The following is a 15,533-nucleotide window of genomic DNA, read 5'->3' on the forward strand; positions in this document are numbered from 1 at the left end:
GGGTAAGCAGTTCATGATTCAAATCATTCAAGTTACATGAGTAGTTGCCAGGGAAACAACAAAATCTGTTGGTGCGTGGCCAGCATACATATTTGATGAAAAGGGCAGAGGCAGATTTTTTTGTTCATTATTATACTGAATTCCAAGTATTTTCAAAGTTTTCCAGGCCCAGATTTGGAGAAAGGTAACAGAGGCGTCAATCTACAGTAGCTGGCTTGTCAGTGAGCATCATTCTACCCCGTATTTTAGAATGATTTCTACAGGTCCTTCTTATATAAATTCTATAGAGAATATGTGAAGACATTATGATTCTCCCATTTGCAGAGCACACTCAATGTGATCCCCAGGGAAATATGTCAATGCACAGTTGAACCTGATATATGTTTACTGTTTTACCTGCAAAGGCCTAATACATTTTGCATAGCCAATCTTGTAATTGACATTAATTTTCCACAGTGCACAGCCAGGCATGCAACACATGTAGTTCTCAATCAAGAACTTTTCATCTTCCTGGTTCAGCAAATCCTCTTTCTGTTTGCCTCCGGGCTGCACACTCAATAAGCATAATCACCATTGTCCAGTGAACAGAAAGCTCACCAGTCTGCTGCTTCTCTTTCACTGTCCAGTCACAGGCTGAGGGTGGAGAGGTGACATCACTTTATTACTAATCTGTTACAGAGAATGTCAGGGATCCCAACCTGAAAGAAGCCATTTCAGGGTGGTGTCCTTCTCATTTCAGGGAGGTGCCCTCTACGCCCCCCCCCCATCCGCGGAGGGGGATTAGGGGGGCTGGGAGAGAGCACTCCCCTGAAATGATGGCAATTAGCACAGGAAGCATTAGCTTCTTTGCTATCTGCAGGTTTTTTTTCTGATTTTGTTTTTAGTATTCTGACAGTTGCAGTCGTCAGAATATTTTAAAAAAGGCATAAGAATCCATAGCTAGATTCCTATTGGCTATTGCACTTTGCAATAGCCAATAGCAAACTAGCTATTGCACCCGCCCTCTGCTGCTTTCAATCACCAGAAGAGGACCTGATAGAAAAATTCAGGTCCCCCTCTGCTGATTGACAGCAGCAGTGGGCGGGTACATTACCTAGTTTGCTATTGGCTATTGCAAAGTGCAATAGCCAATAGGAATCTAGCTATGGATTCGTATGCCTTTTTGTTTCTTTTCTGACTGACGGTCGGGCCGCGGCTCCCGATGTCAGAAAAGAAAAAAAAAACGATGGCAGGGAAAGGTTTATCTGCTCGATCGAGCAGATAAACCTTTCCGGGAGGAAGTGTTTCTCTCCCAGGCGGCCGGGAGCCGCTATCCAATAGCGGGAGAGTTGGGATGTCTGGAATGTGGCGTCATCCTCTTGGCTGTGTTGTGTGGCAGGCTGTGTAAATCTCAGGACTAGTTAATAATACAATTCCTTTGGCGGGTAAAACAGCTTGCATATATGTATTTTATTTGTGCATTAAGCCATTTACCTGGAGTACCATTTTAATTATATTATTCAAGGCCACAAAGACTTAGCTGAGCTTTAAACTAGGTAGAAACGCTTGGCTAGCTAAACATATTAGGTTAAGAACAGTTCATGCATTGCATGCTTTCACCCTATACAAAATGTAAAACAATTTACAGCCAAGCAATATCAAATAAAAAAGGCTCTGGCTAAGTTCATACAATGCTTCATGTTATACCCATATTCAGGCTGTAACATGAAACCTGGTTACAATGCAAACCCCAGCACCCCCAAACCACCCCCCCTACCCTCCCTCCAACTTACCCGAATCAATGGGTCCTTCTCCCGGCAGGATGCTGACAGTTTTTGAATCTAGTGCAGCTGTGTTTGGCTCCATCTGCACAGCTGCGTCATCCTTTGACAGGATCTGAGAATGGAGAAACTACACATCCTGTCTGCCATAGCGGCAGGAGGACTTTCAGTTTTCAGTGAAATACAAGTTCAGTGACATCACCGCGCTTGTAGTCCATTTATACTTCATTCCTGTAACTGAAAGTCCGTACCTTGGTACAGACAGAGACTGGAGAAACAATCTGCAGCAGCCAGAGCATTGCACCTATGATCCACTGATCACGGTTAAAATGCTTTATTGGCTCCAATTCTAAAAAATAAATGCACATTTCTTCTTTTAACAAAATATGTGCATTTATTATTTCAAAAGGTGGAATTTGCCTTTAAAACAAACACTCCACTGCCAAATTTACATCTTTTCAGCACACACTTGTGTAAAGTAACTTTTTATATTCATATTTAAAAAAAAGAAGATTCAGCAATTATAAGTCGCTCACAAATTCTTTGGGTAAACGACGTAAAACAAAGCAAAGCATTCAAAAACACATGCTTGGTGATAAGATCAACTCCTATGCCAGCTTACAGTAAAAGCACAATTAGAAATGGTTTTATTACAAGCAGTCCAGTTTAGGTCACATGACTGAGATGTAGCGCAAACAAGACACACAAGGCAGAATGCGCATTGCTGATTTGGGCAGCACACATGTACCTGGAAGTGGCACAAAATCAGGAAAACTTTGCACTGCCTTCACTTGAATGATATGAATAGCTGAAAGTGAGCGAGAACTCACTGAAGACCCATCTGCTGCTGTGGACACAAGAGTGGAAACAATGCATATAGATAATCACACATTTTATATTAAGAAACATCAGGACAATTGCCTAACGTCTGCAAGAGCTTGTGATCTCAGTTTATCTCAGTACTGTACCTTGTTACCAGTTTAACAGAGTTTAAAGTGTAGTTCCACTTTTTGCAAATTTGGGAAAACCCCTCTATATGGTTATGTCTCCCCATTCACACATCATGCCTAATAATGATTTTAAAAAATTGTACCTTTTAGATCAGTGGTTCTCAACCCGTGTAACCTCGGGACCCACATGTTTCCATTTCTTTGGAGGAGGCCTTTGGGCAGACTGCAGCTACTCTGAGCAATTTCAATGAGTCTGTCCAAAAGACATTTGGAGAAAGAGTACGTTTTCCCTCATTAACATACAATGCCAGAAACCAAGCGTCTCGACCTTTAGGGTGTTATTCACAAAGAAGCCAAAGGATCTAGCCGAAGCTTTGGCTAATCCTTCGGCTCACTTCAGGGCTGCTGCACGGGCTATTCACAATAGTCCGTACTGCAGCCGAACAGCTCAGAAGAGGCAGAAGTCACAGCCAAAGTGGGGAGAATGGTCTGCCGAAGCTAACCGTTCTCCCCGCAAATAACTTAACTTGGGGTCCCTCCTAACATTACTGCCAGGCCTAAAGGGTCCGACATGGTTTGGGAGGGGGCCCCCGTTCCATTTTTCTTTCTTTTGTTTACATTTGTTTTATTCTGCTCGCTCCCTATGAGAAATAGGGGCGAACGCTAGCGAGTGAACTGCTGGCAGTTCGGCTCAGCCGATCCAGATGTTGGATCGGCTGAGTCAAATGGGTTCTTCACTTCGGCTGAACTGAAGGGAAGTGGAGGGAGCCGAGTGGAGGGAGCTGAAGTTCGGCTGTTTTCAGCCGTACAGGGCTGAAGTGAAAAGCCGGACAGCATTCGGCTACCTTCTCTTTGGTTCAATTATTCACCTGGCTGCCTTCAGCAGCTTAGTGAATAACCCCCTTAATCTTTGTTAGGAAAGACTGTGTTGAAAGCTAAATTTACAACCGATTATAAGATCTGCCAGCACAGCACAGACAGGGCTAAATATTTTAAACATAAACTCCCCAGACCCTCCTTGTAATTACAGGCAATAGAAAAACTTCCATTTTAGGGTTTTCACAGAAGAGCAAGTAAATTGGGAAGCAACACTTTTTTTTTAAAGTAATGCTAGGTCAATGGGAACATGTAACAAATATAAAATAGGTGTTATCCCAATTTGGCTGCCAAAGTGGAAATACACTTTAAGACATCCCTGAAATATCTTTATATACTTCATTATTAACACAAGCTGACATGCACAATAATGGTCACATATACCCATCAGTAAAATGATCAGCTATAAACTCTGTCACTCCTTTCTACAGTCTAAGAACAATACAATAAACCAATGTAGGTCATCATAAAGCTAATATCACAGGATGAAAAAATTAAAAGAAACCAATTCAGGGAAAACATTTTGGCTACCGTCACTGAATACCCTGATTTTAAAATGCTAGTTTCCTGGACTATGCCAATCCAAACGCTTTAATATTTTGAGTCACTGACTGAAAATAAGGAAGGAGATCATAAATTTAGTCTTTCCCCTGAAATTAGCTACACTTATCTCCTGAGTAGGTGGCTCTGAAAACATTGAGGCCAAAGTGGGCCAGGAAAACTATGCAATGGTAGCCCACTTATTTATTTCAGGAAAAGTTTCCTTTAATTTTAGAGAATTTTCTTGCGTCAGGAAGCTGCTAAAAAGAACCAGGAACATATTGAGGGGAATGTATCAAAACTGAAGTAGTTGCACATAGTAACCAATCATCTTCTCTCTTCAGTTTCATCAGTTAGGATTTGAAAGTGAAATGGAAGCTGATGGTTGCTCCAGATTCTGTCTGTTCCGGTTTCCATAAATTCCCCTGATTGTTCCCAAATGCTGGCTGCTTCGTGTCAAGGCAGAACCTTAGAAGAAGCTATACAACTGTACCACAAACTGAACATAAAAGGTTTATTCATATGCTTTGCTCCATCATTTTCAAATACATCCATGTGACAAGTACACTGGAAATGTAATATGATTGTGATGTTTGTCTAGCATTTTTTTCAATGACTCAATCATCAGTGTTATTTTACTTTCCAGGACCACAATTGTCGGTTTTTCTTTATTTGACAGCTTTCAAGGGAATGCTTAGTCTTTTAGATTTAGAGATTTACACATCAGTCTAATGTAAGTAATCTTACCAATATGTGCAAAGTTTTTGAACATCTTTTCCTATGTATAGTTTTAAATGATATATGTGTATCGGGGTAACCATATTTGCTCAACAAATACTCAAGTTCTGTTTCCTGCTTTGCAGAGCTACACAACAACTTTGCTATACTGTTGCTTATCACAATAATCAATTAAACTCTCAATTTAAAGCCCATCTCCAGAGAAACAAAAAAAGGACCCTTGAAGTGAGCTACCCCTGCACTGCAAGGGTTAAGCGCTTATTTTTGTCTAGGGGCTGGAGTAAAGCAGATTTATTTATTTCCTGCCAGCTCCCTCCAAGCTGCTAGACCGGTCCCTGCAGCCTTTCCTCCTATGGGCTCCAGCAGTCTAAGGACCGCTGGTGCCATCACATCTAATGCAGGTTCCATAGACCTGTATTAGACATGAGGGTGCCGAGGGACAATCCACCACCCAGAGTGGAGGGGAGAAGAGGTGAGCACTGACCACTAGGGGAGTGGAATTCAGATAAGTAAATCTGATTTACTCCAGCCCCTAAACAAAATTAAGCACTTAACTGTGGCAATGGGTGGAGGAGGGGGGTGTGGCCCCAGGGGGAGGGGGGTGGCCCCACTGAAAGGGTCCTTTTTGTTTGCCCGGAGGTAGGCTTTAAATCAACTAAATACATTTCGGATGCATCCAAAGATTTAATGTCTTACACTTAGCTTTCTTTCTAAAGTAGCCACGGCCTAAGTAGAAAAGCCTGTCCCCTGCCAAGAGCTGCCGAGTGGGACCCTTGCTCTCTGAAGGGAAGAAATGGTCTCTTTTTAGAGTTCCAATGCCCCCTACGGAGTCCGATCTATAGCTCTGCTATCAGCAGAGCTCACACTAACTGTTGATTGGAAAGATTTGGCTTTGACTTTTGTCTTGCGATGGTTGTAAGGTAATTAAAAAAACGTACGATCTGCCTATCTTGGACAGGCAGATCGTACTTGCGATGATCGCAAGCCGTGCCCCCTTGAGGGGCGGGCTTCCGATGACCGCAATGCAGAACGGGCAGTGTGCGCTAGCGCACACCAGCCCGTCCGGCTTTTATCATACGAACATGCTACACACCCGCCGAACATCGTACAATGCTCGGCGGGTTTTCGAACATGTTCGTAAGATAAAAGTCGTGCAACCCTATCGTACGATTATCGCAAGGTGTGTGGGGACCTTAAGATGAAGCGTTTCGGACTACTGCAGAAACATCACAGCTTTCCAGCAGAGAGCAAAGCTCTCACTGAGCAGCTGCTGGCAGGGGACAGGCTTTTCTACACAGGCTGTAGCTGATTTTTAAGGAAAGCAAACTGTGAAACATTGAAAATTTAGTTAATTTAACCTAAAAGTTAAATTGGGCTTTAACGAGGGAAGCTTCAGTGACTGTAGTGGAATACAGATTTCCCCTAATGGTTAAGTTACAATTATCGAGTTTCAAAAGCAAATCACATGAGTATACTACAATAACTTAAAATATGTGCATACCAATAATACAGTATATATTCTCTTTAAAGGGACCCTGTCATATAGGACTCACTAAGGCTGCCATTGCTGAACTTCTATTTTAATAATGGGGGTTACCTACTTGTGTTTTGGCTTTAAAGCGGTCTAAAGCTGGCCATACACCTGTCAATTTTTTTCGTTCAACCCGCGGGCTGAATGGAAGAAATTGAAGTGATTAGTCCATCAACACAAACAGCGTGTCAATCGAGGACTTGCCAATGTTTGCATTGTATTTCAGAATACCCAATCAGAGCAGGCAGCTCATTGGCTGCCAGCTCTGATCGTACAAAGTATTTCCAGCCGGCTCCTTCGATCAGCTGATTGAAGAATGCTGGCTGAAAGGGAGCTGACAGCCCCAAATACTGGCCGAATTTTAGCCGTTACATTAACAACCGGCCGAGATTCAGCCAGTGTATTGGCACCTTTAGTCTCATCTGGAACAAATCTAGAGATGTGGAATTCTGACACTTTTATAGTACCCATTTGCAGCATGCTTATTCTAGGTCTGAGACTCAAAGTACACAAATCAGACACAGCCAGGCAACTAGCAATTTGTTTAGGAGGCCAGCAATGGCATCCCCCACACTTTTCTTGTGACAATGTCACTTAAATTCCAAACATTCTTCTAATGGATTATGAAAACAGAAAACTGTAAAAGTGGCGGAATGATTAAATAAATCACTGATTCACATTTTCTCAGTAGTCATGTAAGGGCGTAACAACTCAGATGTACAAAATACTGAGCCACGTTATGCTTCATTTACTAATTATTACCGATTAGTGAACTGTGATTTGCCCAGCCCTAAAAACACAACAAATTATCTAAATAGCTGTACCGTGAGAGCACATCGTGCTGGGACAGCGTTTTTGATGAGTAAGGTGTAACAACCACCTATGTAAATATTAAAGAGACCCTGTCACCAGACCATTCATTTCAACAAAAATCTTCCCATAGGATTATATAAAATGTGCATTTAAATAAGAACTCCAGGCATGTACAAAAGTAACCTTTGCAGTGGGGCTACCCCCCGCACTGCAAGGGCTAAGTGCTTGTTTTGGTCTAGGGTCTAAAATGAAAAAAAATTATATTCATCTGATCCTCAGTCCCTAAGCGTTGACAGCTCACCTTTCTCCCTCTCCACTCCGGCTGTGTAACATCGCCCGGCATCCTCACATCCAAATGCAAGTGAATGGACGTGATTACATCATGGGTCTTTAGACTGGGGGAGAAGAGGCTGCAGAAACCAGTATAGCAGCCAGGCAGAACAGAGGATCAGGTGAGTATATCTTTTTTTTTTTTTAGACCCTAGACCAAAACGTGCGCTTAACCCTTGCAGTGTCAGGTAGACCCACTGCAAGGGTTAATAAAGTACATGCCTGGCGTTTTTCTTTAATGTATTTTATGCATGCTATTTATCTGTAAAAGCCTTCATTGTGTAGACATGCAAAAGGACTGACACTGCTGCTGGGTACCATCATCTTGGATGTGATGTCAGCAGATTCAAGCGCTTTGGGACCTTGCAGGGTCCTTCATCAGCCTCGAGTCTGATGAAGGGACTCTGCGAGGTCCCGAAAGCATTTGGTTTTTCGACTGACAATCTGTTCAATAAAATTACCAATTGATTATCCTAAAAGGATTTTGGTGTGCTGGTGACATTCTCTACCAAACTCAGGTGATAGCGGCGCCATCCGCAGTCATTTCAGCACCCGTGCCGATCATTGGGATTTCTGGTAAGGAGTGCGACAAGTTCTTCTCTACAGTCAGCAAATTCAAGTGACACTCTATAGTACTCTCCTTTGTTCCCTACCTCCCAGAAGCAACATCAAATGTTATGTAAGGAGGTGAGGGATGGAGGAGCTGGGTCAGCATGGACAGTAATTAGAAACTCCCACAAAAGGAGAGGGCTATGACCTGTAAGCAGGGAGAAGGATGTGCTAGTGAATTGATTCTTCCTGGAGAGGCCAAATTTTCTAGCAAGTTCAAAGACACTTTACTAATGAATGAAAAACAGCACTGCAAGGAAAAAAAAGCCACTGCAAGAATGCATTTTAAATAATTGATTTTTGGTGCTTTTAAGTTGCATTTTTTAAGCTGGTTACAGGGCCTCTTTAATGCATTATAGAAACTCTTTTCAGAGAGAGGCTGCTGCATGATGGGAACAGATGTGAAACATTTTGATGATATATGGGACAAAAGTGATAGCAAAAAGTAATCTGTACAAACTGGCACTGCAGGAAGGTCCAGCGGATTGGAAATTTTCACCCAACTGCTCACGATTCTGAGATGATGCAGAAACAGCAAAAAGTAGATGTGAATGTTGAGTGATCACATGACTTTCATGACTCTGAACAACTGCATGAAAGAATGACGGTTTTGTCCAGATACACCATTCTGTCACTGTGTGTCAAATGTTTGAGTGGCAGCTATATGTTTGTACTGAACTGCTTGGCCTCACGCAGCCAATCAGTTCTAGTTAGATGAACCCCATATGTTTACATCTGCTCACACGCAAGTAACCTTCCAGTCCTATCAAATATAAAGCTCCAGAAATAGAATGAAACAAAATTACATTTAAGTAAACAAGGTAAAATTCATTTTTTTCCCGGAGGCCACATTTGTTTACATTAGAAGTAATGTCTTTATTGCTTAGTACAATAGGACTCAGGAAACCAACGCGATTTATTACTGCACATTTGCGTGCCTCTTAGGAATAAATGCCAGGACAGTTTATATTTACATTAGTAGACTGATGAGGCAAATTACATTCATGTAAGTGGTTTCATTCTAAGTACGTGACCCGGCTCTTTAGGATTTAATTACCCATCCTCACCTACTCAGCAGGTTATGTTCTTAGAAAGCTTGCCTTTCACTAACTGATCTGTATTGTACTCTACGGAAGCATGCTTTAAATGGGTGAAATCTGTTAGCTATATAATGTAGAAAATTTATTTCAGAGAAGGATAGGAAATAATTATTTTGAAGTATGAAAGAGTGCAGATGGTGTCCTCATTGCTACCACTGAGCCATAGTGCTGAATGGGTTGATCAGAAAATGATCATTCAATAACATAACTAGCAGCTAAAATAACTCAAGCAGCTTTATCAATCGACCATATGATCACAATGTAATTGTCTAAAAACAACAATGTGGGAGAAATCAGAAGATGTATGTGGAAGCCAATCATCCTTCTCATTGGCAGGGGTGGGAACAGGCACAAACAAGTTTTCATTGTCTGGCTGAAGATCAGCTTATCTGCATAATAGCAGCCCTTCCAGCCAAAAAGACAAAATCGGCATTGTTCATGAGTTCATAGGATTCTACAAATTACTGCCATTAAGAGTTATAGATTTTTGGGGTTTTAATTATCCCTGTTTAGCACATCTACCTACCTACCTTCCAGGGAATGTCAGATAGGTACCTAATCAATGGGAAATGTTGTGTCCAACCCTCTTCCACATCATGCTGTCTTGTATCCCAGCATAGGAATACAACAAAATGTAAAGTAATTCAAATCAAACTCCAGAAAGAACTTTTGTTTTTCTATTTTTAGATATAAGGGAGAAGGTTAGAACCTTTATCATGGTGTTGTTGCCGTGTGACCCTATTGGAATTTTTTCACTCACTTCCAATGCCAGTGGTTTCTGTGACAGGAAGTGTGGGGAAATGTTTATTAAAGTGGGCTCGGATAACAACCTCTGCAGCTTTTTATTATTGCCTCTGTCCCTTTTAGAGCGATTTCTTTCCTCTTTCTGTTCAATGGGAACAGAGACAGCAACAATAAACACTATTTTAGTAGAGTGAGAAAGGTTACCTCTGTACCCTGTGCTATCTGTGCCCTTCCTGTCATAGTGCTCATGTTCCCATTTCTTGTTCTAATGTCACAGGGAAAGCAGGTCAGGGCAAATCTCCAAATCAGGACAGTAGGAGAAGACTTACAAAAGTTTTATGCCTTACCTTCTTGCTTCCGACCTAAGCTGGCCATACACAATACAACCCGATTGAATAATCTCTGCACAATCCTTTCAATTTACCTAAGCTATGTAATATGAGGACATAACTAAACAATCCATAATTTGCATCAAGTCAGATAGACCCTTGCATTACATAGTTGATGGTAGACCTAAAGAGATTTTACAATCGGATTGAATAGTGTATTACCAGCCTTTTTTCAGCTGTACCCTTCTAAGGAGGAGTGCCTACACTAATTTGCTAACACACGTGCCGGACTGTCAGGTGAGTAGGGCTGCAGCTAACGATTATTTTCATAATCGGTTAGCCGATTAAGAGACTATAAAAACAGTATTTGCTTACCTACATAAAATGTTTTTTTGGGGGGTTATATAATCATTTAGAGGCATACAAATCCAAAGTAGGCATGGAGGCAATGATGGGTCTTGCAGTAGAGAAAAGTCAAAGCATTAGCATTTTATAGTCAACATTTCAAAGGAATCTGTCTGTATCAAAACTATTTAGATGCATATAAAATTATATTTTAAAACTACATTCCTCTTCTAAGATATCCAGTTATAGAAAAAAAAACTACTAGCTAATCCTGTACAATTTCCTCTGCTTTGAGATATTTTTTTATAAACATACAAGCCACGCTGCCACAGCATAGCAAAGTTCTGTATAAAAAGTTCTCTGCTTTCATCACTTGTATTATGAGACTATACTTTGGATCTCGGCCACAAAACATTGGCATTCACTGACATACAAGACTGGATGAAATATCAGGGGCTGCTCTGTAGTAGGCTATATTGGTGTTGGGCAAAAAGCAAGTTCCATGGGGATGAATGGTAATGCATTTAAAAAACACTGCAATTTAAAGCTGAACTCCAGGTATGCAGTAATATGTATATTGTACTTATATTTGTCCAGCATGGGCCAGTGTAAGTATGCATATGCCATACCTGATCTGCTATTGGGGATCCTGCAAAAACCTGTAGTAGCTGGAACTGCTTCAGTGCTGGCCATGATCTTCCGAGTCCTGTATTAGCTTCCCCCCCTGCTCTGAAAACACAGGGGGTCGCTCAGTCAGCACTGCGACCAATCAGAGAACACCTAATATTTTTTTTATCAATGAGTACAAGGCATTCTCTGATTGGACAAGAAGCAGCAACATCTCAATCCACCCTTCGTACAATCAGAGGCTGTCGCTGTCCCCCAGATCTAAGCCAGGACTTGTAGCAGCAGGAGCAGCTATCAAACAAGGATTGAGAAGAAATGTAAACAAGGAATGTTACTTTGTATTTCTTCTGAATTGCATCTGAGCAGTGTTTACAAACTGTAACATTATTACTTTTTATTTACCCTGTTTTATTCATAAGAAGATCAAAGGAGTTACATCGGCATATGATGTCAGTTAAAGCAACCTTACAAGTAAAAGTTCTTTATTTTTAAAAATAACATTTGTGCCTTTTCTAACCCTTAATTAACCCTAATCAGTCCTAATTAACTCTTTCACCCTTGGCTGTAATTTTTCTGCACTTTTTTTAAAGCCAATAATATTTAAATCTTTTTGTTTTTATTTTTTTTTGTTCATTGTTTTTAGGGTCTCATTAAAAAAACGCTTTCCAATACAAAATAGCCTCTTACTGCACTACACGTATTACATATTCACAAACATGTTAGAGGGTTAGAGGTACACATTTTTGCACTGTTGTGGTGTCCTACCACACATGTGTTAAGCAAACCATTAATTTTGAAAGCGCAACCAATGCACCCTCACACAGGCACTTACATTACCCCTTTTTGTTCAAAAATCAGTAGCGCCATCTTTTACTTCTACAGGTCTTTTGCTAGATATGCCAGACTGCCAGTATAACACTAGCACTGAATATGGTGTGCATTGAAACCTGCATATAGACTTGGAGGTGTATATAAAAAGCAGTGGTGTGGCCAGATTAAAAATAAAGAAATACAGCTTTATAAATGTACACTGTCAAAGTCACATGACTGTCTCTCCTCCAATCATAGAGTTCTCTCTGTAGTCTAAAGCATAGAAAGGGAGGGATTAATTCTTGGAGGATAGGAGCGCAGATCTTTTTTGGTTTATCTAAAGCATCGAAAGCTCCGTAGGATACAGCAGGCAGCATACTGTGGCCTGGATTTTATGAATGGGCAGGCTGCAGTATGCAGTATCACTGCAGTGTAAAAAGAGAGCAGATAGCAATACCTACTCGCCATAGTAAATAAGCCGCAAAGTGTTTTTCCCCCCTTCCCTTTACATTTACTTCTTACACTTTGCTGACATAAATTGTAAACTAAGAACACATTTATCTGCATTTTACATACTATTGGCTGGTATACTTGCCACTCATTTCTATTGAATTATTGCAGATATCTGCAGACTCCTCCAACCCCCATAAAAATTTAATTTTGTGTTACTGCTGGAGGCAGAACAGGCAAATAAATAAGCCCAGGTATACAGGAAGAGGGTTATGTGGGTTCATACACAGTGGCTCAGTGGTCATCACTTCTGCTTTGCGGCACTGGGGATTGAATCCCGGCCAGGACACTATCTGCATGGCGTTTGCTTGTTCTCCCGTCCCTTCTGGCTTCTGTCTAAATTTCCCTCGTATGTTTATGTATATATGCATTCGAGATAGGGACTTAGGATTGCAAGCTCCCCGAGGACAAGGATTGATGTGAATAATACGTAAAAGTGCTGTATAAATTGATGCTATATAATGCCTGTAATAAATAAACAAATATTGTGGTCCGGGAGGGTCGTTCTGTTTGGATTTTCTTACCAGTTATGGTACAAGCCCTTCATTAGAATAAGGGTTACCTGAGGCAAGATATTAAATTTATTCCAGCTTCTTGTTTTCTTCACACATTCACCTACTGTTGCATCATTTAGATGCTCGTTCACATAACAATGTCAACTAGTAAAACTACACAAAGTATAATGAACATATAATTGCCTAAAATGCATACATATGAGATTTACAATCTATGCAAAAAGATCAGCGTAAAATATTCCAGTATTTCTGTCCATTATATTCAAATAATTCAAATCAAAAAGTAGCAGAATAGGAAGAATTTGGTGCGCATATTTCCTTTCTATAAATAAAGTATCTACCAGCAGGAGAGGCACCCATCTCAGTTGCAGCAGTGAGGAGGGAGCAGTTGGGACCGGGTAGGCAGATTGAATCTGGAGAGTTGCACAGCGGGGTTCAGCTGTCAATTTGACAGCCAGGTCCCACTCTCCATATCAGGAGCAATGAATCTTGTTTCCATATGAATGAACCTGCACAACCTGCAACTGAGATTTTTCATATTAACGTCTTCCTCTCCTTCCTTCAACTTTTTTTTGCAGATTTATGTTTATGGTCTGATATAAACTTTTGTAATTTTCATTTGTTTTGTTAGTTTGTGTTTGCGGTGCCAGACTGAAAAAATATATAACATTAACATTTTCATGCTTTGCACTAAAAATATAATTTCAATGTTATTATACTAAGGGAAAATCAACTACAGAATGATATCTCTCCCTTTGAAGTGTTAAAAATGTCCTCTACCCTAGTTTTTAGATGGGAGAATACATTTTGGTTATTTTAATGAAAACCTTGCTGTATTGTACAATGCTCATTTAGACTAAATCAACTTGGTCTAACCACCACAAACGCCACCTGATCTTGTTCAGTTTTCCATCGGCCAGAAGGTGGCAACCCCAGGGCCGGTGGATAGCAGCTGTCATTTTTTTGCCCTGTGTTATCCTAGCCAGTGTAAGAAGTGAAAGCACATTCCGTCTCTGCTCAGGGGAGGTGGGTTCAATTGGCATCTTCACTTTGGGTGCCAGAGGATCTTGTCATAGGCACTGCTGCCATATACAAATAGTGATGGTGTACATAAAACTCAGTTGTGCATTACCCATACAGAAAACAAACAACTACTGCTACAATGCTGGATGCTGGAGGTCTGTGTTATGCATCTAGTTGCACACCAGCAGTTGAACTGTATGTGATAGTTAACAGCTCTACTCTATGTAAAAAAGACCATTGCAATATTATGCCATGCTCCAAACTCCAAATGCAATCTATTTATGTTTTTATTATATATTATATTTCTTAACATGTACAATTTACATTATGACTCACCTTTATCCTGCATGTTGTAGCTGGGTGTTACTCCATTCACCACACTGTTTGATATGCTAACTTCATTGTCTGGAATAAAATAATAAAGTCGCCATAAGCATATTATGCCACCACACAAGCATAAAGCCTGTTTGTTTTCTCAGGAACATTCAAGTATAAAATTATAAGGGACATGTGAAGCAAACAAATTAGGCTCTCATCACTTTCTCCAGCTTTACCTATCATTACAGGAAAGCAGGTGTGCTTCTAAGAACTCACTCTCTTAAAACATAACCTCCTAGTTTTGTCTTTAGAAAAGGCAAGCTAGACGTGTGCTGAATTTGTACATGGCCCACACGTATGCAAATAGTGACAGCATAAAAATTCTTCTTTCGTGGAAAGTGGTCCACAACAATTCCAGTTTTACACATTGTTTGTCTCTGTTGACTCTGCTGCAAGGATTATTTTAGTAAAACTTCACTAGTGTTTAATCGATGATTGATCTAAATCAATGATTGACTTTGTAATTGACATGCTTTAGTCTATGGTTAGCCTTAGATGTCACCATTATTAAGAACCGAAGACACTACCTTGCTTTGCCACAGCAGTTTTTACTACCTCAATTTAACTCCTATGGAATTCAGTTTAAAGTTTGTAACATGGTAGGGAAGGGTTAGAACCTGTAGCAGATTTTTACTGTCTCCATTAGAAATATTTACCCCTCAGTTCATGTCCCGGTGGTGACTATCACCTACTAATTACCCTACAGGGCTTGAAAGTAAATGTCCCTAGTGAGAACACATATAAAAATCCGAGGGTTTAAACATGCTCTACTTTAAACAAAAGAAAATGGTTTGTCTGGAGTTCCACTTTAGAATATAAAAGTCCATCCATACAAATGGCATAATGTAATAGACTTTTAAATGATAAGTGCAATGTCTAATATAGTTAAATTACTTGTAACTAAAGGCATAGCATCCCATGGGCTCTGCTTTCCCAGCAACTCTACATTTTCCAAAATGTGTCTTCCTGAGCATAATGTCAAGAAAATACCATGCCTCCCATTCT

At 40.5% G+C, this 15,533-nt stretch overlaps 1 protein-coding gene across 1 annotated transcript in view; it reads right to left on the reverse strand.

Annotated features, from left to right (window-relative positions):
* SORBS1 (sorbin and SH3 domain containing 1) overlaps positions 1 to 15,533 on the reverse strand; it is a 194,427-nt gene that overhangs the window by 100,320 nt on the left and 78,574 nt on the right. The window contains exons 4-5 of the mRNA XM_018564475.1: positions 14,487 to 14,555; positions 2,509 to 2,607 (exon numbers count right to left, since the gene is read on the reverse strand). Of these exons, the coding sequence (XP_018419977.1) occupies positions 2,509 to 2,607; positions 14,487 to 14,555 (168 nt within the window). The remainder of the gene's footprint in view (positions 1 to 2,508; positions 2,608 to 14,486; positions 14,556 to 15,533) is intronic.

Source organism: Nanorana parkeri, unplaced genomic scaffold (assembly GCF_000935625.1).
Source record: "Nanorana parkeri isolate BGI_ZX_2015 unplaced genomic scaffold, ASM93562v1 scaffold753, whole genome shotgun sequence".
NCBI classification, from domain to species: Eukaryota; Metazoa; Chordata; class Amphibia; order Anura; family Dicroglossidae; genus Nanorana; species Nanorana parkeri.